The following is a 23,642-nucleotide window of genomic DNA, read 5'->3' as shown; positions in this document are numbered from 1 at the left end:
TCCCCTCAATCTGTTTGCTTGAGAAGAGCAGAGCTGGAAGGCTGGGGAAGGACACTGAGATGGGGTTGGTTATTTCAGCAGACAAGTATTAGCTTCCTACCCAGGATGTGGCGTGACTTGGCAAAAACAGACTTGGGGAATCACAGAATCAATCAGGTTGGAAGAGACCTCTGGGATCATTGAGTCCAACCAATGGGAAACCACCATTGCTAGCAAAAAATTTGCAGTTTCTTTTCACTCAGGGCTATATTGATGATAGCATTTTACTACTGTTTTCAAGGCATTTGGCTCTTGGAAATTCATGTAAATGTGGGGTGATTCATGACGATTCTAAAAAACCCTTTCAGGAAGTTTTTGGAAATACTTAAAGCAAAATCAGGTTTGTTTCTGAGGAGAACTTCCCTACACTGAGTGTGGATAAAAGTCCCTAGCCCTCAACAAGTCATGTCCTGGGCCAGCTTCCAGTTGCTTTGGCAAATCATGTGGTATGTCAGAGGTTGATAAATTGCTGAGACGATTGTTCAGTTGGCTGCAAAGCATGAGAGTGGGCTTGATGTCTGTGCTCTCCTCTCAAGTATTAACAATTAAGGGGTAGTCCTTTCTTCGTGGAATTATTTAGCAGGAGAGGGGGAGAGAGAACTTCATCAAAGGTGGGGAAATCACCCAAACTTCTCTTTCAAGTGACTGATGAAACTTTAATGAGGAGATTGATGAAACTTTAATAAGGAAGCCCTGCTTCAGGAGCGTTACTCATCTGTGCTGGTGGAAGATTTCGGCCGTCCAAGCAGCTGAGGCTTGTGTTATTTTGCTGCTTTCCTGGGCTCTTTGGGGAAATTACATCTTCTCCAAAATGAAAGAATGAAATGAGAAGTAAACCACCTTCCTGCTCATGTACCCTGTAGGGCGCCAGTAGAAAAGTCATTTTTCTAGACAACATTAGTTCTCATAAGAGGTAGAGAAGATGTTTTGTGGATTTTTCCCAACTGCCAACAGCTGGAATTAGGAATGAGCGCAGGCTCTTGGAGGCCAGGTATTAACCTAACCTAATGGTCTGTGTTAGTCCTTGGGTGAATAAACAATAAACTTGTATTAAACAGTTGGATTAGTTGGACACTGAATTTTTTTTTTTTAATTTCCATCGTGACTGTGGCAGAATAATCTATTTTTTCTTCTATCCATGGTTGAATGATCAAAACTTTAATATTTCTGGTTTTTTTTGCCTGCACTGTTAATTAGTGCATGTGCAGGTGTTTTAAGTGAATTCTTCTTGGCATTGACAAATACGGTAGAAATAATATAAGGGTTTTTTTGTGTTGCTTACTGAAAATACTTCTGTTTTGGTAACATAAAGAGCTTATTTTCTTGGCAAATCCCACCCAGCCCCGATGCTCACGCGCCGTGGGCCCAGCCCCTGCTTTCCTCGCAGAGGTGCACCTAGAAAAACAGCTCCTACAAACTCACACAATGCCTGAAGCAACGAGTCTGATCAAATAGTGGTTTTTTTTTTTGCAGAGCTACAGTTGGCTCTTACTGCCTGAAGGATTTCCGCATGAACTGAAAACATTTGCTAAATGACATAATAAGCTAATGATTGCTTAATTTTGGAATGCATAGCTCAGTGTAGACGGAGCAACAGCTGGTGTTTGTCAAATCAGGTTTTCTCCTTAAGATTTTTACTACTAATTTTCTTGTTTATTTAACATATTTAGCCAAGATTGAGCTCTGAAGGTCTTCCCCCCTGCCAAGCTTGTTACAGAATCACAGAATCAGTCAGGTTGGAAGAGCCCTCTGGGGTCATCGAGTCCAACCATTGCCCTGACACCACCATGGCAACTAGACCAGGGCACTAAGTGCCATGTCCAGGCTTGTCTTAAACCCCTCCAGAGATGGTGACTCCACCACCTCCCTGGGCAGCCCCTTCCAATGGCTAATGACTAGGCTTAAAGGTAAATGTTACGAAGTCTAAAGTGCATTTGAGCCTAGATTTGGCAGACCTCTTCTGAGCTCCCCTGTGAAACCATTTGAAGTTTCCTTCATGGTGTGTTTTCAGGATGAAGGATACATAAAACGTGTAAAACTCAGGTGTTTGCATGCACGTTACAGGAGAACAGCCAGGCAGGTAACGGTGACATTGGGTGGTTAATAGAGCAAGTAACAAAACCATTCAGATTTGAAATCAGACAATTTACACTTAGGAAAAGTCAGAATAAGGGTGGTCACGTGTCCTGATGAAGCTGTGGGAGCTGAAGAAAATGCCCACAAATATGTTCAAATATTTGACTTTTTTATGGAGGTTTTTAATTTAAATTTAATAACTCTGCACAGTTTATATGTGACTCACTACTGTGTAGTCCCTCTGGGTTATAATGGTATGTTCACATACCATTGGTTTTAATATCTAAAAATGCACCAATCACAAACTAGGGCTTTAAGAATAAGAATAAGGATTTAAGAATAAGGATTACTACGCCCAGAGAAGCTGTGGCTGCCCCCTCCCTGGCAGTGTTCAAGGCCAGGTTGGATGGGGCTTGGAGCAACCTGGTCTGGTGGAAGGTGTCCCTGCCTGTGGCAGGGGGTTGGAACTGGATGGGCTTTAAGGTCCCTTCCAACCCAAACCAGTCTGTGATTCTATTCTATGATTCTGTGATTAGGAAAGCGACTTTGTGAGTCCTTAGAAAATTAATATATCTCCAAACCCTAGTGTCTCACTAAGGGGGACATGCAAGCAGTGGAGGCCAGGTGGGAAATGTTGCAGACTCTGTTCTGTCTTGTGTTGAATTACAGAATGCTGAAGAAAACATCCTCTGTAAATCCACTGGTTTCCAATTAAAAATAAAATCTGTTGTATCTCTCCCTCCCACAGGTGGTTGCCAGAACAGCCTTAAGCCGGTCGGTGGCAATCAGACCCTGGCGCTGGCCGCCGCGGCCACCACCGCCATGGTGTCGGTGGAGCCCGAAGCCCCCCAGGGACCTCCAGCGCCGAGCGTCCAGCCCTGCCACGTGCTGACCTTCTCCCCTATCAAAATTCCAGTCCTGGCTTCACCGTTTCCAGGTAAGGTGGCTCCTGGGGGCACTCAGGAGCAGCTTTTTAGGCTTACTTTGCAACAGAGAGAGGCTTTTGGAGTTCTGCTGTTGGTGTGCTTTGGTAAATGAAATACTCGGGGGTTGTAGGTGGCATTGCTGTAACCCAGAATTAAAGTTATTTTTTGTGGTGTTGCTTTAGTGTTCTCTGAAACTGTGTTAAAAGTGAGTTCAAAACTCAATGTACCTTTGCGATGTTGATGTTTGCTGTGACGTTTATGGGCAGTCGATGAGCTGAGCTGCATCCTCTGTCACCTGAGTGGCTTCTGGATATCGTGGTCTTGGTGGCACCAAGTCTTCAGCTTCCAGTGCTGGCAGTTGGAAGGTCTCTGCTCAACATCCAATAATCTTTGATTGTTTGGGTGTTTATAACTATAAAATATGCTGGAAGAAAGTAGCCACGGTTTTGTGTTGTTTCTGATAGGTTTAGACGTGGTTGCTTACTGGAAAAATGCTATTTTCTTGGCGTGACTTTGTGTAACAACTTTCTGAACGTGGCAGCTGGGGAAGTACTGTGGCATCCCTGGCTCAGACTGGAAGTCGGGCTGGTTTGAAGTCTTTAGGGTAATTTTTGAAACTGTTCTTTGAATGCTTAAGGCTACATTTTGGAAATGTTATGTGCCAATTGAGTTAAAAATTTAAATTAGGGCGTATTTTCCATCTTTTTGGTACTTGAAGTGTAACACAACAAGAGGCAGTGAGATTGAATTTCGCAGAAGGCACGCAGTTAGGATTTTTCATGTTCAGATGAAATCTTTTTATGAGAAGAGTATCTCGGTAATTACTGTTCCTGTTGGGCAGTCATTAGAATCTCCCAGATAAATGCCTGCCAGGCGTACGGCAGGGCTTGGGGAGTCTGAAGAGCAAACTGACCCGTAGGGATAAAGTCTTTCAGGCTTTGTGAAGGGCGGCACTGAAAGGAGAACAGAAAGAGTCACTCGGTGCTGTGGGGCAGGGGGTTGGTGGGATGTGGTTCCCACGGGGTATTATTTGAATTAGAATTATTTGAATTATTTGAAGCACAGAAAGCATTTTGCCTGTTTGTAAGTGAGCATCTTAGAGGAGAACCCAAAGGGGCAAAAACCCAATCCTTTACCTGTGCTGAAGACCAGAATTAGGTGCCAGATGTGCTCCTCCCTGAGTTGAGATGCTTGGGCGACCTGGGAAGGCGCCGCGCAGGACGTTGATTTACAGCTGCGGGGTGAGCTCTGCGTGAAGTGTCTTGGACATGATCGAATATTATAATGCTGGGAGGCTCCAGCACTTCGATAAGGGGCTCAGCTCTGCGGTGATAAACGTGTCAGGCCATGATAATTGTTGCTTTCCCTTCGGATGAGTGTATGATAGGCTATCAAATACCACGCTTTGAGTGCCTGAGCAATCATCCTATTATCAATCATTCACAGTAAACCACACACTTCTGGGTGTTTTCTCCCACAGAATATATAGTAGCTTTTTAGAAAGGAACGTGTGAAAATGCCCATTTCGTGTACAGATTCAGCTAACTGTTTTTCTCTATCAATCACCATCTCTGGAGGGAAGGCTGGTGCCTTCGCAAAGGCTCACATAAAACATTTTTATGAAATTCCTTTTTATTGTGCCGGCGGCGAAGAGGACTCAGAGGTGTTGGGTTGAGATTATCTTTGTCCACACCGGCTTGATGAACAGCTTTGCCGGCTGATGCTGGGATGGGTGCGGGGTGTGAGGTGGGTGGGAAGGAGCATTGGTGTGCCCTCGGGGCAGGGACCGCTCCGCAGCTGGGCTGGCAGCCTCTGGCTGGGACCAGGAAGGCACAGCCTGATAAAAAACAGGAGGGGGTTTCTGTAAGAGCTGACGAAGGAGCCAGCTTTTGATAGGTGTGAACGACAGTGGGGGAGAAGCACGTGCAGAAGCTTTGCACCTGGCGTGTGTGGGGGGGTGCCCCACATCATAGAATCACAGACTGGTTGGGGTTGGAAGGGACGTTAAAGCCCATCCAGTCCCAACCCCCTGCCACAGGCAGGGACACCTTCCACCAGACCAGGTTGCTCCAAGCCCCATCCAACCTGGCCTTGAACACTGCCAGGGAGGGGGCAGCCACAGCTTCTCTGGGCAACCTGGGCCAGGGTCTCACCACCCCCACAGTAAAGAATTTCTTCCTAATATCTCATCTCAATCTCCCCTCTTTCAGTTTAAAACCATTCCTCCTCATCCTGTCACTACTTGCCCTTGTTAAAAGCCCCTTTCCAGCTTTCCTGTAGCCCCTTCAGGCACTGGAAGGTGCTAGAAGGTCTCCCCAGAGCCTTCTCCAGGCTGAACAGCCCCAGCTCTCTCAGCCTGTCTCCACAGCAGAGGGGCTCCAGCCCTCTGAGCATCTCCGTGGCCTCCTCTGGACTCGCTCCAACAGCTCCGTGTCCTTCTGTTGGGGGCCCAGAGCTGGACGCAGCACTGCAGGGGGGTCTCCCGAGAGCGGAGCAGAGGGGCAGAATCCCCTCCCTTGCCCTGCTGGCCACGCTGCTGGGGATGCAGCCCAGGACACGGGTGGCTTTCTGGGCTGCCAGCGCACATTGCCAGCTCATGGTGAGCTTCTCGTCACCCATCACCCCCAAGTCCTTCTCCTCAGGGCTGCTCTCAACCCATTCTCCGTCCAGCCTGTATTTGTGCTTGGGATTGCCCTGACCCACGTGCAGGACCTTGCACTTGGCCTTGTTGAACTCCATGTGGTTCGCACAGGCCCAGCTCTCCAGCCTGTCCAGGTCCCTCTGGATGCCATCCCTGCCCTCCAGCGTGTCACCACGCCACACAGCTCGGTGTCATCCCAAACTTGCTGAGGGCGCACTCAACTTTTGCCGTATGAGTTAATGGCTGGGAGAGCATCAAGGAAGTGTAACGTAACGTACAGGTGATCCCAAGCGTGGCACGTGCTTTATAACCCCGTCAGCCTCGCAGCTAAAAACATCCCTGTGGTGGTGTTTAGTGAAGATGACTTATTGTTCTCAAAGAAAAATACCTCTTGGAGAGAGCATCGTCTGTGGACCCTGGGGGCAGCTGCGTTTTTCTTGATCCAAGTGTGATTTATGAAGTAACATGGTAATTAATGAACTTTCCATGTTCTCCTTGTCTAAAGCTTATGCAAGGCAACGTTCACGTAGCAGGAAAGAACTTGGGAAACAAAGGATTAAATTATTTCTGATTTAAATCTCCATGTGTTTTGGTGCTTGTAAGGTGAACAGCGTGTGCTTAGTTATATGCTGTTAATTGATTATGCTGGAGATAATTATAGTATTACCTTGTGCAGAGCTGTGTTTCTACTCGCAGCGGTTTGTTCAATCAATAATCTTATAATTGAATATTTGGTTTTAAGGAGGCCTTTTAATAGGATTAGTTTTGCAGCCTTACGGTTCGGCTGTGTTACTTTCTGCCAGACTAATTAGTAAACTTGGTGAGTTAGTAAGAAGCAGCAAGTTAGTGAAAGCAGGTGGGCTGCTGGGGAGGTGCAGCAGCGGGGCCAGGATCCAGGCTCCTACGGTTCTCCTGCCTCGCAGAGGGAATTTCTTGGAGCCTCCTTGAAGCCAATCACCAGGTCCCATGAATTAAGGAGAACTGAAAGTATGCAGAACGCGGTGGTAATTTTTACAAGTTCATTTTAATACAACTTATTTCAGGGGATGAGCAGGCGAGGGTGGGATGTGCTGGTCAGGAGAGGGTGGTGCAAGTTTGCTGCGCCCTTGGCTCAGTGATGGGAGAAACTTCTGTAGTCGTTTTTGCTGTTGGGTGTTAGTTTGGCACCAGGCTGACCTTAGAAACCTTTAATGATGAAATAAATTTATGGTAAAGAAGAAACATAAAATACCCTATATTTAAGGTTGAGGGAACTATTTGTCTCTACATGAAGTGGTCCATGATCTTCTGGGGGGCTATGGCTGCATGTTACAATGGAGTCCCCATCCCCGGAGTATTTAAAAGACGAGTAGATGTGGTGCTGAGGGACATGGTTTAGTGGTGGCCTTGGCAGTGTTAGGTTAAGGGTTGGACTCAATGATCTTAAAGATCCTTTCCAACCAAGACGATTCTGTGATTCTGTGTGATGCAAAATGAAAATACAGGCAAGGCTCTGACCACCCGTGAACAGGCAGAAAAAAAAGCCAGAGACACACAACTCTTTCTCGCCCTGAGAAGCTCATGCTCAGGTGTTTGTATATCCCCCTGAGTACATGCTCAGAGCACAGCATCCCTGCCTGGGCCAGGCGTTACCCAAACCAACCCTCCGGGGTCAGCGGACTGCAAATGTTTCTGTTTGCCAGCCGCAAGACATTGCCCTTGGCCTGAGAGCCCGCTGTAGCCACAGGACCTCCTGGTACAGGACATGAATTTTCTACTCTTAATGCTTCTGGACTTGAGATTGAAACAGTTAATATCAGTTAAAAATCACAACCCAACTGAATTTCAGTATGATGTGGTGGTTTGAATAAATTGATGTTACTAATCCTTGTCTTGGTGCTACGGGTGTTGAAATTCAGTCGTTCTCATTTTGTGTTTGGGTTCCTTTACTGCTCATATAATTGACAACAGTCGTTTCTGATCTATAAAAGATGATTTCTGCCATTGCCCTGATTTGGAGCTGAGTAAATGTGCCGTGCAGCTTGTGTAAGAGGTGAGCAGAAAAGGAGGGAGCAGAGTGTCGTGTCTCTCCTTCCCCAGCCTTACCTGCGCTTTAAAAAATCCTGACTTTGGTGGGTGTGCATGGAGAACGTGTGTACTGAAGGTTTTTTTAAATTATTTTTATTTGGTAATAATTTCAGAGAGAGCAAATCTGTTCTTCATAGCCACCTGCAAGGCACATTATTCCTCCCTACCCTTCAAAAACCACGTCAGGGGTCAGGTTCCTCGTGGACTGGAGTGTGATGGGACCAGCAAGTGCCTGGTGTCCTGACTCCAGCTCAGGAAATTCTGCGTGGGCTTTGCTAATGATTGGAATGGCCGTAGGGTCACATCTCCAAATAGGGAGTAGGTGTTTGATAAGACTGAAAAATCTTGAAATCCTTGTATGTGTTGTTGCAGAAGGGTAAAGCTACATGCAGACCGAATGTGATGTGGAAAGCTAACGGTGCCTGGAAACAGTGAGGCTCCAGGATAGTACAGAAAAAGTTGAAATAAAAAGATTAAATAAAAATGAAAAATGAAATAAAAATAAAAATTAAAATAGAATGTAAAGTCAAAAGTCTATTTGAACTATGGCAGCCAATGGTGCTGGCTCCTCTAGCTGTGCCCCAGGGAGATGTAATGGGAGGTCTTGGGGGTCTGGGCTTTGTTTCCAACAGCTGGAAGAAAGTGTTCTTCTGCCATCTGCTTTTCTAGACTGGTTTGGTTTGGTTAGTCATCTCTCATTTGGTTTAAAAAAAAAAAAGCAAATAGTGTGGAAATACATGGGGAAAATCCCAGAATTCTGTTCCAGAGAGTGGCTTGATTGGTTTCTGGAGGAATGGGAGACTTGAAGTTTGCAGATGAAAACTGCTGCCCCTCAGACTTGATCTCCAGGTTTTCTCCTCTTCAGCCATTCCAATCTAAAAATTGCTGATCTCAAACCATTCCAGACAAGTCCCGTGGTGATCAGTTTTGTAATATAGTCGCTAGGTATTTATACAGCTCCCAGACACATTATTCTGTTCTTTGTCTGCCAGAATGTAGGATTCTGTCTTAATTCATTTCAGCATTTTCCAAGAAACTCTGAGCACGCTGCGTTGGTGCCATTTTTGTTTACAAAAGTCCTTTTTTTCCCCTCATATTTTTAAGCAACATTAAACATTTCAATTTTCCTTCCTTGACAGGATCTTTGATGTGCTTATTTTCTTTTATTGAGGTTTCATTGGGTTTAACATGGTATCTATTATCTATTATTACGGTGAGCTCTGCTTCTAACATACTAAAATGTGGAGTGGTGGTGGTGGCAGCCCCTTGGAGAACTTGGCTAGAACAGTTTTTCAAGTTTGAAGCTGATAAGACATAAGAACTATGTGGTGTCTTCCATACAGTATGTAGAGCAATGCCAGATGAAGTGTTGATTTAGCCATCTCCTGATGACAAATATCCTGAATATTATAACTAGACTTCCTCATGAAAGTGGGCAAAGCTGTAATTATTAGGGGCTCCTGCAATGATAAAATTAATGCTTTGGCACCGCTTTCAGTTTCCTTTAACCACTGTTGAGCCTCCAGCGGTCGGTGTTGAGGGAGGTCTGTGTTGTGGTCGGCTGGCGTTTGCTCTTGGAGAGAGGGATGTTCAAGACAGTAGTGTGTAACCTGAAATGCATACGCTGCAGTTATCATCTGGCAGCTTCTGGGGGATAAGGTGGAGTTATGTTACCTTGTGTTTTGTCTGTGATGACTTGAGATAAGCCTCAACCAAGCTGGAGATACGACTCCAATCCTGTTGGCTAAACAAATGTAAAAATGGTTGCAACTGAGTCAGTCATAAGCTGTTCACTGAAATGTCCTTATTTACCCAACGTAGCCATGTGAACACTCTTTAACGGGCTTCAATCGTTAGTGGCTGATGGAAAAAAAAAATCCAAATTTTTTTTTGGAATACTAGCAAATACCATTATCCTTGGAGGAAAACTCATCCTCAAGCAGAGGGCAGCCAGCTGGGTCACTGACATGCTGACTTGATCCATGGCACCGTGACCTTTGGGATGCAACTTTTGCTTTCTGAAAGTTTTGCATCCCAAAAGGTGTTGGACCTTTTCTAGCTCTTTTGTTACATGGTCCTTTTGCTCGTGCTTTTTCTAGAGAACCTCGTGATTTAAGTCAAATGGTTTGCAAGCAGCAAGTGTGTTATAAGCAATGCTGCTTTTAAAAAATTCACGTTTCTTTGAATAACTCTAAGCTCCACCAACTGGGATTAAGAGAGGGTGTAAAAGCTCGTAGACAACAGCAGTAGGAGGTCATTGGTGATGCAGGGATGGAGCTAGCCATGGTCAGACCTGGAGCATAGAATCGTTTAGGTTGGAAAAGACCTTTAAGATCATAGAGTCCAACAGTTAACCCAGCACTGCCAAGCCCACCACATGGCGTGGTCAGGCCTGGAGCATGGTCAGGCATGGAACATCGCCTCCGTCCCTGCCCCAGCCCCTTCTTTTTTTCATCCACTGGTGGTTCTGCTCATACATGTACCAGGCAAAATGTTTCCTTAAGTATTCAATGTCAGCCTTGCTGTCAACTTAGTTTTTGTGCCAGATTTAACATAAAGACTAAATAGGAGCTTGTGGAGATGCAGCTACTCGGTGATCTGGGCTGCGTCTTCATGCTTATTTTCTCTGTTGGTAAAGAGAAAACTTAATTTTCCAGGACTATCAAGCCAAGTTTTTTTTTTTTAAGATAGTCATCTTCAAGATGCAATAAACTTTGGGAATGTAAATAGTTATGTGGCGTAATTGAGCTATGGGATATCTAGTATGGCTTTATGGCTACTGTATTAAGAATTGGGGTATTTATTTTCTTACCCTCGCATATGATTTCTTAATTATTTGAGTGAAAAAGGTAAGGTACGAGTCTGTGGTTATGGACTCTGTAAATTAGCAGCGAGTGCAAATATTAAAAAAGGCACCATCTGCCATAGAAACCATTTGCCACCTGTTCCCTTGCTTTCAGGATTATTTAATGGTTTAAATTTAAGGTTTTAGCCTGCCACGGAACAGCTGGGAAGTGACTAAGTATTTTTCCTATCAGTACCTTTACAGCCAAGCAACATTGTATGTTAAAACCGGCTCTTAACGCCAGCGTTTTTCTACATGTTCTTTCATGTGTCTGTCAGCTTGCTTCATTAGCAAGTTCTGCTGATATAAAACACATTTTCCTAGCAACAATTACTCAATTATTTTTATGCTGGTTTTTGGAAGAAACAGCTGCTCTTCCACAGCGAGCAGAAGCGATGGCTGCTTCAGAGTGGTCACAGCACTTAGTAAGGGTCTGATGCACGTTGGGGTGAAGGCAGCACGACAGCGGCGTTACTAGCATTTATGGAAAAGCAAATGAGCAAATTGACATATTCCAACCACCAATGTCACGTTCACCTACCTGGGAAGCTTTTCTTTCCCCTTCCTGGGCATCCCTCGTGTCTAGCAGTAAACCAGGCTTGACTTGGAATACTGAGTAGTTCTAACAAGCTTGTTGTAAATGATCTGCCCAGCTTTAATGCTGTGTAACGAAGCAAGCAAATGAATGTTTATAGTTATTAAAGTGATAACTTCCTACTCAAGCTAATATTCAGCATAAAATTACTTTTCAGTTTCATAGCTGCGTTGGCACGTGCAAGGCAGGCATGCGTGTACGGGGGCTTCTGAGCTAAAATAATGCCAGCGATCACGTTTAAATGAGGAACAATTTTCTTCTCCTGTTGGACAGTAAATCTCTGCTGGAAACTGCAGGCGCTCAGCTGCCCAATTAAGACTCTCTAAGAACCGGGATGATCGCTCCTAAGGTGGTTCTGACTGCTGGTGTGAAAATTTAGCCGTTTCTTTTCTGTCATTCTTAAAAAGCTGGGTGGCCCGGCATGGCGTTCGTAGGGAGAAGGGCTTACCAAGGCAAACGTACTGCATGGGAAGGAGATGCAGGGCAGGCAGAACTTCTTGATATTGTAATTTTTTCACACCATCCTCCTTGAAAAATAAAGTCAATCATGGAGCATTTATTGATGCAAATATGTGGATGGGCTAAACTGGCTTTGTGGTTCATGGTGCAGTCAGTGTATACAAACAGCGATTTCCAAGGCGTTAGGCTCAGCAGGCATCATCTTATCTTGTGTATCTGTAGGAAAATACATCTTTAATCCTCCTTTTCTGGAATATCATTGATATGACTAACTAGAAGTAGAAGGCAAGACGTTCTGGTGGGATAAAAATACACTTGCAGAGGGAATATACTGCTGTGGTACTTCATCTTACCTCTTGCAAGAATCCTACGGCCAAGCTGGTATTAGTTACAAATTAGTCCTGCTTCATTTACGCTGTGTTCTTCGATAAACAGCTATTTTCTCTGGTGGGAACCAATAGAAACTGGTTCAGTGTCTTGAATGGAGTATCAAGATATTGACAATAGCAGAAACTTAATTAAATATTTCATGCAGTAGTTAGAAAAGACGAACAAGCCAAATCCTTTCATTCACGCCCAACTGTTTGCTTGGTAAATGTCATGAAAGTCAGACTTAATTTACTCTAACTGCTTGTTAAAACAAATAGTAGGCTTTTTCCTTCAAAAAATGCCAGGGCATTGCTGCAGAGAGAGTTTAAATCAGATTTCACGTGTTAGTAATAGCATTTACACTGTTAAAATACCTGCGGGGTGGTTTTTCCTCATTCAAGAGACAAGTGAGTGGTGCAGACCTCGGCAGTTACTGCTGCTCATACTTGGAAGATTAATACCAGTATAGCAGTTAGCAGTTTTCCCTGCGGAAAGCACAGGCACTTGGAGGAATTTTGTCTGAACTGGTCCCGTTTTGCCCTTTCCCCAGCAGGATGGGCCTCCTGGGCTGTGGTGGGGCACAGCGCTGCCAGTCCCCCTTGCCATGGCACACGGGGAGTGAGCTAAAAGCACGCTATGTATCACTTTTCATGGAATCACAGAATGGTTTAGGTTGGAAGGGACCTTAAAGCTCATCCAGTTCCAACCCCCCTGCCACGGGCAGGGACGCCTTCCACCAGACCAGGTTGCTCCAAGCCCCATCCAACTTGGCCTTCAACACTGCCAGGGAGGGGGCAGCCACAGCTGCTCTGGACAACCTGGGCCAGGGTCTCACCACCCTCACAGACAAGAATTTCCTCCTAATATCTCATCTCAATCTCCCCTCTTTCAGTTTAAAACTGTCCCCCCTCTTCCTGTCACTCCATGCCCTTGTAAAAAGTCCCTCTCCAGCTTTCCTGTAGCCCCTTCAGGTACTGGAATGATGCTATATGCTTTCCTCTTTTTTGAGGAATATTTTATGTTTTGAGGAATATTTTATATTCCTCTTTTATGCTTTGCAGTTATTTGGCCAGCCTCATAATATTTTCGTGTCTGTCTGGGGAGCTTTGAACTCCTGCCTTGGTGGGACATGGATGCCCCAGCTCGCTCGATCTCACGCCCAAGACGAGCGGTTGTAATGGGGACTGGTGGCATCCTTGCAGGTCTTGCTCGCTGCTTTAAGGGCTGAATTCCTCCCACCTGCAGCAGATGGGACCATAGGGGATCTACAGGGGAAAGGTCTCCTTTTCCATACGGCTCCAGAGATGCCAACCTGCCCACCGCTGTTCCCGAAGCACGATCCCTAGGCTGGGGGCAGTTCTGCGTGTCGGGATGTGTGTCTCATGCCCTTGCTCAAATATTTCATTTCAAATCACTTCGGCTCCTCCTCATTAGCTACCAGAGACACGATTTCCCCCCTGGAAGACTTTTCAACAAGGGATTCTCACAATTCATGTTTTTTTTCTATTGCAGAGTCAAATTTAGTTGAGATTTCTGTAGCTTAAAGCAGAGTCTCAGCTAACCATCATGTATTGCAAGTGGAGCAGAAGTCTTAGAAGAAAAAGAACAAATTGACTGAAACGAAGAAGTAGGTCTTGCAAGGATAACGTAATATTTTCAGGAAGAGAGTTGTTAGATTGCTGCCCTCCAGGAAAAGATACATGGATGGGAATTACTGTTTGCGATCGTGCGTTCTAAATCAGAGCTGAAGGAACACGTTGTTTTGGTGGCTGCTGCTGTTGTTCCCTTAAATTTATTTATGCAATTAAACCATTAGGAGCTTTGCGTGCATTGCCAAGGCTTAATACAGTTACGATGTAATGTTGCTGCAATGCAAAATAATTCAAGGTGCGATGAGGCAAAGCCATCTTTTCTGAACTGCTTGTTGGTACCCACCAGAAATATTGTGGAGATTTGGAGAGCGGTACCAAGGAGCAGATTTTGCCGAGGTCCGTGTAAAAGATAAAGATGCAACAGGAGGGACATTACTTTGTATGCATTTCTCTTGCACTAGAGAAAATTTTAAGTATGCTATTAGTGAGAAGAGAAATGAATGAATGCTTTTTCCTTAGTTATTTTTCATAATACGTTTATGAGGAGTCTCAGAGGTGACCTTAGTGCAGTCTACAACTACCTGAAGGGAGGTTGTAGTGGAATGGGAGTTGGCCTCTTCTCCCAGGCAACCAGCAATAGGACAAGAGGACACAGCCTCAAGCTTCACCAGGGGAGGGTCAGGTTGGCCATTAGGAAGCATTTCTTCTCAGCAAGGGTCATTAGCCATTGGAAGGGGCTGCCCAGGGAGGTGGTGGAGTCACCATCTCTGGAGGGGTTTAAGAAAAGCCTGGACATGGCACTTAGTGCCCTGGTCTAGTTGCCATGGTGGTGTCAGGGCAATGGTTGGACTCGATGATCCCAGAGGTCTCTTCCAACCTCATTGATTCTGTGATTCTGTTTAGCCAACTGTATTCTATTTTCTTCAGTTTATTTTTTGGCTTATTTTAATAGTGTAAAATGAAGCTGGAGTGTGGATTTGAAACAATATCTTTGCAATGTTTGATCTGCATTTGTGGTACTGAATCAGCTCTGCATTTTGTGTAAACTTAGTGCAAAACCAACATCTGATGGAGGAAGAAATTATGTGGTCTTGGTGGATCGATCTCTTCTTGTAGAATTTGCATCTGCAGAATCTTCTGCCTTCTGGTAGAGAATGGTCAGAATGATGTGTTAGGTAAGGAAATAATTTCACAGCAGTCCCTGAAATAGCATGGGTTCTCGAAAGGCTAATAGTGTGTTAATTTTCTCCTCAGCAGTTTGTCTAATGGAATTGTGAACTGCGTAAACTCCGTGCCACAAAGGCACCCTTCAGATAATTTAAGAATGCCATTGCATTTAATCTTGGAAATTAAGAATAATATCGAAATACCTGTTTAGAAGTTTATTCTAAAGAGACCTAAATGTAGATATGAATTCCAGGGAACCATAGCAGTTGTGAGTGGTTGCCCATGAGCAGCTGGGGAGGTCTGCAAGGCTGAGAGCTCGGGGTGGTTCCCTGCCAGCCTTTCTGCTGGTGGCTGGGCTCCTCCACCCCCAGGGGAGGACACAGAGGACACAAGGGTCTGGAGGAGGAGTAGTATTAATGCAGTAAAACAGCTATGCCTGCTCAGCATCTTAGATGGTGGGAAACAAATTTATAGTGATTTTTATGGTATTTTTAATCAGTTACAGTCAGTGGACATTTCCTGGTTGATTTCATGTGTTTCTCAATCAGGCCCCACTATATCTGTAAATAAATTTAACGAGTAAAATGAGTCTTAGTTCATTGGCCAGAATATAAATAAGGAAAATTAATTAAATCCTACAATTTTAAGTGTGCCACAGTTGCTTCCCTAGAGCAGCTAAATAGAATTTCATTGATTTTTATTGCAAATTTAGTTCTGTTTGCTGCATGCAAAGCACGACGAGGACGTTTCTGCAGCTGAGGCAGGAGGTCTGGCAGCCCCGGGGAAGGGCTGGTGGTGGCACCGCGCTGACCCTTGCCCCGCACGGGAGGGAAACGCGGGGGCTCTGGCCAAAGGACTTGCCCTGGACTGCAAACCCCCGTGCCAGCGTGGAGGAGGCTCCATGCGCTGCCGTGCCTGCAGGTCCTTTGGCCCTGGCCCTGCAGCAGGTTGTGGTGAGGTGGGGGTTGGTGTCTTCTCCTGGATAACCAGCGATAGGACAAGAGGACATAGCCTCAAGTTCTGCCAGGTGAGGTTCAGGCTGGATCTTGGGAAGAATTTCTTCACTGAAAGAGTCATTAGGCACTGGAACAGGCTGCCCAGGGAGGTGGTGGAGTCACCATCCGTGGAGGTGTTCAAAAACCATCTAGATGTGGCGCTTCAGGACATGGTTTAGCGGGCATGGTGGCATTGGGTCAATGGTTGGACTTGATAATCTTTTAGGTCTTTTCCAACCTTAACAGTTCTATGATTCTATGTTGGGTGAAGGCAGATGATGTCACATCACGAAAATCTGGAGTAAGATCCAGGGATGAGAAGTGTTCAGCTCAAGGTTTACTGAAGGAGCTGTGCTGCTTGGCTGGAGGAGCGGGCAGCGAGTAGCCCAAAGCAGAGGCCATCTGTCTTGGGGTTGTTCTGGAGAATGGGTAAAGCAGCAGAGAAAAGCCTGACCAGAGCCCCATGGTGCCAGGAAAGAAAACTCCTACTGCCAGGCCTGATATTGTGTCAACTTCTCACCGTGAATTTAAGAACCACTTATCTTTTTAAATCTCAGCTCAGATGCCATCATAAAAATTGTGCAAGAATTGAAAAAGAGAGAGAATCGCATTTCTGGTTTCTGCTTTACTGGTTTCAAAATTCCAAATGTAATTTATAACTCAGATCCCCCTAGAAAAAAGTATTTGAAGATTTTACTCCAAAGTACAAAGGATTTGTTCATGCAGAAATAATTACTCTGATACAGCATAGAGAAAGTGGAAGTTCCGAAGGTTTGGTACTGCATAATTTAGTGTATTCTCTCAGAATTACATCCTATTAAACGAAGAGATTGAAATTTTATGCTGGAGTTGGTTTTCATAAGGCTGGAAATGAATCATAAAAGTTTTGCAAATGGGACCATGTTAAGGAGCAGCGAGAAGTGTTATGGGAGCTGAAAGGTGTGGGGGGATCATCATCGTCCCCTTCTCATCCCTGAGAAGGCTCCCATGGGCACAGGACGGGCACGCCGCAGCCCCCCTCTGTGTTTGCTGGAGCATCGTGGGTGCACCCTCTGCTTGGGGAACCACCACGCTTACAGCCCTGGAGACTCTGGTACCTGTGCTCTGCATAAATCCCTGCTCTTGGATTTGGGGACCTGCGTCCTTAGTTTCCAATTTTATATGATGGATCGCGTGAATAATTCAGAAGGAGCCTTTCATTGATACTGGCTGTCACGTTCCTGGGTTTGGGAGGTCCTCCTGCACGGGGAGGTCACCTGGGTTAGGTGCTACTGCACTGAGAAACTTGCCAAAAATCTAATATTAACTGTTCTTTCTGTTTGAGGGGACCGCATTATGCTTGGAGCCTGTGGTGCCAAGAGTGATCTCGGTGGAGTTTTATACTTGTGTCCCTAGAAATACGTACGAACCACTGCTAGAAAAACACGGCGGCTCAAATGCCGCTCCTCCGAGCCATCAGTTACGTCTCATTTGTGTCCTACTGAAGAGTAAAATAGCAATGCCACAGTCATGCCCTGTGTAAAAGAGAATTAGGGGGGAGTAATCTTCAAAGTGAGAATCCGGAAAAATTTAAATAGTTAATACTTTAATACCAATGTTAATAATTATTTTAAATATCAATAAATAATTCAAACGTTGAGAGCATGCTGGTTTAGTTCTGGACCTATAAGATGCGATGGCAGACTAAAGAAGAGTTCAGTGGGTTGCGTTTTTGCAGGTGGGTCCTGTGTAGGGTCCTGGTACGAAGGCACGGTGCCATCCTCTCTGCAGCCCAGCCCGGGGAGGAAGGTGACAGGGAGCCATTGCCCTGCGCAGCCGTGGCGTCGGGTCGGTGTGTCCCAGCAATCCATAGGGGTTCCTCTGGCGTCGCGCAGATGAGGGCTGGGATCGTTTGCCCAGACGGCATTGGTTTTCACAGAATCACAGAATCAATGAGGTTGGAATATACCTCTGGGCTCATCGAGTCCAACCATTGCCCTGACACCACCATGTCAACTAGACCAGGGCACTAAGTGCCATGTCCAGGCTTTTCTTAAACCCCTCCAGAGATGGGGACTCCACCACCTCCCTGGGCAGCCCCTTCCAATGGCTAATGACCCTTGCTGAGAAGAAATGTTTCCTAATGTCCAACCTGAACCTCCCCTGGCAAAGCTTGAGGCTGTGTACTGGCTATTAAAATGAAGCACGGAAGAGCAGCAGTCTTTTAAAATAAAAAGGTAACCCATTTTTTTTTTCTAAGTGAGCAGAAGAGCTTAGTTTTGCTTCACATGTTGCTTATTTTGACGGTAAACCTGGAGGATGGTTTAATTCTGTGGGCTTTGTAAATCACACAAACCAAGCATCCGGATTTCCTTCGTTTTTAACGAGCGAACAGTCTGTCTCTCCGTGCAGCACTGCACAAATCCAGCTCCGGCCTTTGTCGTGCCTGGCAGGCACGCTCTGTTTACTGTAGGCAAAGATGATTTTGCTGGGGGAATGGTACTGTTTGAATGTTTTTTCTGAATTAGCATATTGTTTGCTTTCCAGAGGATCATATTCACCGGGCTGCTTGGGTTTAGAAGGCTGTAGTTGCTTTGGAAAGGATAGAGAGAAGTGTCTGTTTGCTGTAGGACTCAGCACCGTTGTGTACGTTTCCTCTGTAGGCATGTGGTGCTGGCCACACGTTCCCAAGGTGTGTTACAGGAATTAATTTCGTTATTAAGTGGTGGTGAGCTCATGCCGTTCGTGGAAACGCAAATGGCTATCAGCCCTACCACCCCGTGAGGCAGTGACATCTGTTTAATCCTGCTTGGTCCCCACCTGCCGATCGCGGGTGCTGAGACGTCCAGACTCTTCCTCCCGGTTTCTGATGGCATCTCGGGTCCGACAAGGCACATGATGGCTCTGTCCTGCTGAGGAGGTTTTGTTGCTGGTGGCAGAGCATTTCCCTTTTTAATATCTTCCCTCTGTCTTTTCTTGTGCCTTTTCCCTCTCCTGCCTCACAGCCCAGGTCAGCTGGAAGAGTTTTCAGTATTTCTTGTTCTCATGCTGCCTCAAACATCACCATTGTTATCCTCTGATAATGGGATCCGGCTTTTAGGGCCCTCATTTTATGGCACAATTCTGTCAAGATTTCTTTTTCATCTCTACAACTACCTGATAGGAGATTGTGGTGAGGTGGGGGTCGGTCTCTTCTCCCGGGTAACCAGCGATAGGACGAGAGGACATAGCCTCAAGTTACACCAGGTGAGGTTCAGGCCGGATCTTAGGAAGAATTTCTTCTCAGAAAGAGTCATTAGGCATTGGAACAGGCTGCCCAGGGAGGTGGTGGAGTCACCATCCCTGGAGGTGTTCAAAAAACGCCTAGATGTGGCGCTTCAGGACATGGTGGCATTGGGTCGAAGGTTGGACTTGATGATCTTTTAGGTCTTTTCCAACCTTAACAATTCTACGATTCTGTGATCAGTAATACCACCTTGATACTTTTTTCCCAGTGTAGTATTTTGCGAATCAGGAGAACATTCAACCAGGAAGGTGTTAATGTAAGACGAGCAGAAGTGAGGCAGAGTGTGGTGACAAACGGCAGGAGTTTATCCCGGGACGGGTGGCACACAGCGCGTTCCTGCTGTGCTGCTGAAGCAGTGCCACTTCCTACGTTGCCCAAACTGTTCAGTAACGCAGAGAAACTTTGTCATGATTGAGAATAATCCTGACAAGTGTGACTTAAGAATGGTCCGTTTGTGGTTTCCAGGCTGTATTTTGGCGCCTGTTGCTATCCCGTCCTGCTCTCCTTCCCTCAAATTATTATTTTTGTGTGTGTGCCTGCAATATACACTTGATATCAATACAGATCATTTTGAAGGAAAAATTTTCTGGTGTAAGCTTTAGTAGAAGCAAAGTAATTTAAAACCATGTCAGTCTAGCACAGATTGTAATCTAATATTTGTAGCTATGTTGTCTTTATGATTTGTATCTTGTAAATATCCACTTGCATGAAATGAGATGAAATGATATTTTCTCTTCGTCCTTAAAAATCAATTGTCCTGTTAGAATCATAGTGAATGAAAATTACACGTCGCGGAGCAGTATCATAATTTGCAATCATCTAGGGAGTCTGACTGTTTTTCTAATCTGTTCATGGAGATGGAGACAGTCATCTCCTTCCTTCCTTTATAAAGGACAAGGGATGGAGGATGTAGTTAAGGACACGTGGGCACGGCTTTGTACCACGGTGGGTCTGGGGACACGCTCCCCAGGACAGAACATCTCCAGCCGCCCACACCGGGCGAGCAGGGACCCAGCGCTTGTTTCCATAGCACACGCCAGAGCCAAGAGCCATCTTCAGAGACACAACCTTGATCTTTCTGCTCCTCAGAACACGGTTCCAGCAGCTATTTGTGGAATAAGTGTTTGTACAAAGCTGGCAGTGGAGAACCTGCTGTTGGAGTACGGGAAGAAATGCAATGCCAGGACGTTGGAAGTGGGAACCCAAACTGAGATTCTCAAACTTCTCCTAGTCTCCTGAACCCCAGTGTGGCTTCTGCAGAACCAGCAAATGCTTTAAGAAGATGAGGTGTAGGAGGAATAAATGGTACAAAACCCATCTGTGCATCAGTGCACGAGGCTTAAGAGCATCCTGAGGTGGAAGACTTTGTCTGGGAGCCTCCTGCACAGGAAGGGCTGTTGGTCCATCCACCTCCACGGGCTGGGGTGGGTTGGTCCATGCTGGTGTCTTGCACTCAAGAGAGTCATCCAGAAACGCCGTGCAAGTTCTGGCTTTGGAAAGATGACACCGAGCCTGTTGTTACTGAGCAGCGATGTGGAAGCAGTGGTTTTTTTCCAAAATCTCTTTAGATAGTTGAAGACCCAAGTTTAAAACAAGACAGTAATGAAGATGCAGGAGGAGAGCACTCTATGATCTTGACTAGGCTCTATAGAAATAATTGCCATATTACCAGGATTTGGCTCTGCTCCAAAATATATCTCACTTAATTATCTGAAACTAATAGTGACACACAGCTTGCCAATTATTTGACGTGATAATTTATTTTTGATTTTATCTTCAAGGGAGCGAGGGATCATTGCACATAAAAATACAAAACCCAGATACTCACAAGTGTCTTTTTAAAAATTTAGTCGTTTTCTCTTAGCACCTGCTCGTATTGTTTATCTGTTAAATTTTGTGTATTTCTTTCTTGAAGAGAACAAACACTGATTCAGTGTGCCCAAATGTATCTGTGCATCCGAGCTGGTTGGGTTGTGCAGTGATGGCTCTGTTACTGAAGCTGGGCACGTCTGGAGACCAGTGTGATGTTCACTGTGGAAGATTTCCAGAGAGAGGACACCTTATGCAATAAAACTGTGACCTGTGAAGACGGCATGAGTGAGAACCCTGAGTTGTGCCCTTTGAAGAGAGGAAAGGGAGTTTCGCAGCACTTTGAAGCCTCCCTGCCTTTGGGAGAGGATATTCATCAACAATGATCTCAGACGTTACTTCAGTTTTGGTATCAGGTGGAACATGCTTTGTTTTAAATTCTCTTTGCGGTTGTAACTAGCCCATGTTGTGCATTCTGTGCTTAGCCAAACCTGAGGATCACTGAAAACAAAGGAAGCTGGTGAGACAAAAAAGGTGCCAAATAAATTTCTTTTCTTAGGATCCCAAATTTCTCTTTCCTGAACTATAATATTCATAATTTTAAGCTCAAGTTTTGCATATTTTTAAAATGCCTTTTTGCAGAAGAAAACTGTAGCTGTTGCCCATACCTCCCAGCTGATCTGGATCTTTTCTGGTTCCTTTAAAATTTCATGACAGAAAACGTTTGTAGCCCACAACAGCTATTGTTTGTGTAGCTGGCAGCAAACCAGGCGCGTAACACTCCCGTAGGTCTGCGTTACTGTGGGTTGGTTTGGCTCAGGAAGGATCCCGTTTTCTTTAATCATTTTTGGCACTTTAGAAGGTGCCCTGTTATATTTGTTTTCTGTTGCCGATTGTTTCTTTGAGCAGATATTGAAGAAGTAATGACTTTGGTCTGAGGAGAGCAGCTGCTGCGTGTTGGCAAGGAAGCCAGCACGTTTCCGTAGGCATTGCCAATTAATTGATCAATTCCAAAAAAACCCAAAATATTTCCAAATATAAGTGTTGAATCCATTAAGATATATGAGAAAGTTATACATGAGGGTTGGGTTGTGGCTGATAAAAGCACAGAAACTTGCCTCAAGCCATATTATGAGCCAATGTTTCCCCATTTTTTTTAAATATCCCTTTCCCAAAAGAAAGAGCTAGAGGAAAGGGAAGATCAAAGACGTCATTTCTTTTCTAAGTGTGTCCAAAATGCTACATGTCCTTAAACCTTAAGCCCATGTAGTAGATTTGTCTGAGGGAGATTGTGTCATGAGAGGCTTCTCCAAAAGTGAGATGAAATCTGAAATTATAGTCCTGTCTCAAAATCCCATGAGAAATTAAGTTTTTCAAGGAAATCTAAATTAGCGTGTAGGAGGCGTAAGAGTTGGAGAGTCGATCTTAATTTTACCCACAGTGATGCTGAGGATCTGTCAGTTCTGTTTGCCAAGGTGAGACAAGGGCTGGGCTGCTTTTTTATTGTGCTGAAGTGCTTCATCTCTACAGAGGTACTGAGAGAGTGATGTGTGTGTCCTCTCCTGAGGACAACCGGTCCTGACATTAAAGACCTTATTGCAGTCTACAACTACCTGAAGGGAGGTTGTAGCGCAGTGGGAGTCGGCCTCTTCTCCCAGGCAACCAGCGATAGGACAAGAGGACACGGCCTCAAGCTTCGCCGGGGGGATTCAGGTTGGACATTAGGAAGCATTTCTTCTCAGCAAGGGTCATTAGGCATTGGAAGGGGCTGCCCAGGGAGGTGGTGGAGTCCCCATCTCTGGAGGGGTTTAAGAAAAGCCTGGACATGGTACTTAGTGCCCTGGTCTAGTTGCCATGGTGGTGTCAGGGCAATGGTTGGACTCAATGATCTCAGAGGTTTCTTCCAACCTGATTGTTTGATTGAACTGGTATGAGATCATTTTCTGATCCTAGGAAGCCTGCAGGCTTTACTCAAAGACCCTGAAAGGTCACCGTCCTGTCCATGGACCTGCTGTACAGGTGCCCACGTCCCCATTGGGTGTCTTCTGGGACTTGCCAATTGAAGAGCCCCAAACCACTTCCCTTGACGATCCAAATATGAAAAATATTATTGAACTTCCTTGTGGGCTGTGGGGAGGAATCACAGCGTGTGTTAGCGTTGCTGTCTGGTCATTGGAAAGCGCTGGTGGACTTTGGCAGATCCTGAGTTGAAATGCTGCCACAGTCAGAGGAGTGAATTGTAAGAACTAAACAAAGAAGAAATATTGTTTGTTTTGTGAGCCACCGTGGTAGACATACACATTTGTACTCATCCCAAGTAAGGATATTCTCATTCAAAACAAGCAGATACTTGTTTTCTCTACTTTATCTGTACTTTGAGAGCTGATCTATCTTCTCAAGCACCTTTTTCAGGCATCACAGCCATTTCCTATGTAGATTATCATGAAAATTCCCCATGTGAGCAGCAAACAGAAGGAGCCAGCCTGTGCTGCCTCTTCTGCTGCTCTCCCCCTCTCCGTGACAGCCTCTCCTGCTGCTCAGGGGCTCAGCTCCTGTCTATGTGAGCCCTGAAATCGGCTCGTTACATGCAAGACTACTAATAACACAGAGGAAAATATTTTCCAATAATGTGTTTTTTTTATGCAGGATTCACTTGCCAGCCTGGCATTCGCAAATGTAACAGAGGATCATTGTAATGAAATGTAAATATTTGCCAAACGCGGGGCCTTTTCCTGCTGCTCTCTGCGATACGTACCCCAGCACGCTGTTCAGACAGCTGGTTTGGGGGCTTGGGGGC

At 45.3% G+C, this 23,642-nt stretch overlaps 1 protein-coding gene across 1 annotated transcript in view; it reads left to right on the top strand.

Moving 5' to 3' along the window:
- Positions 1-23,642, top strand: part of TCERG1L (transcription elongation regulator 1 like) — a 78,412-nt gene that overhangs the window by 9,562 nt on the left and 45,208 nt on the right. The window contains exon 4 of the mRNA XM_068399611.1: positions 2,864-3,052. Within this exon, the coding sequence (XP_068255712.1) occupies positions 2,864-3,052 (189 nt within the window). The remainder of the gene's footprint in view (positions 1-2,863; positions 3,053-23,642) is intronic.

The sequence above is a fragment of the Nyctibius grandis genome, chromosome 4 (assembly GCF_013368605.1).
Source record: "Nyctibius grandis isolate bNycGra1 chromosome 4, bNycGra1.pri, whole genome shotgun sequence".
Lineage (NCBI taxonomy): Eukaryota > Metazoa > Chordata > Aves > Nyctibiiformes > Nyctibiidae > Nyctibius > Nyctibius grandis.
Note: the sequence above shows the minus strand (reverse complement) of the source record. Positions and strands in the feature narration are given on the sequence as shown.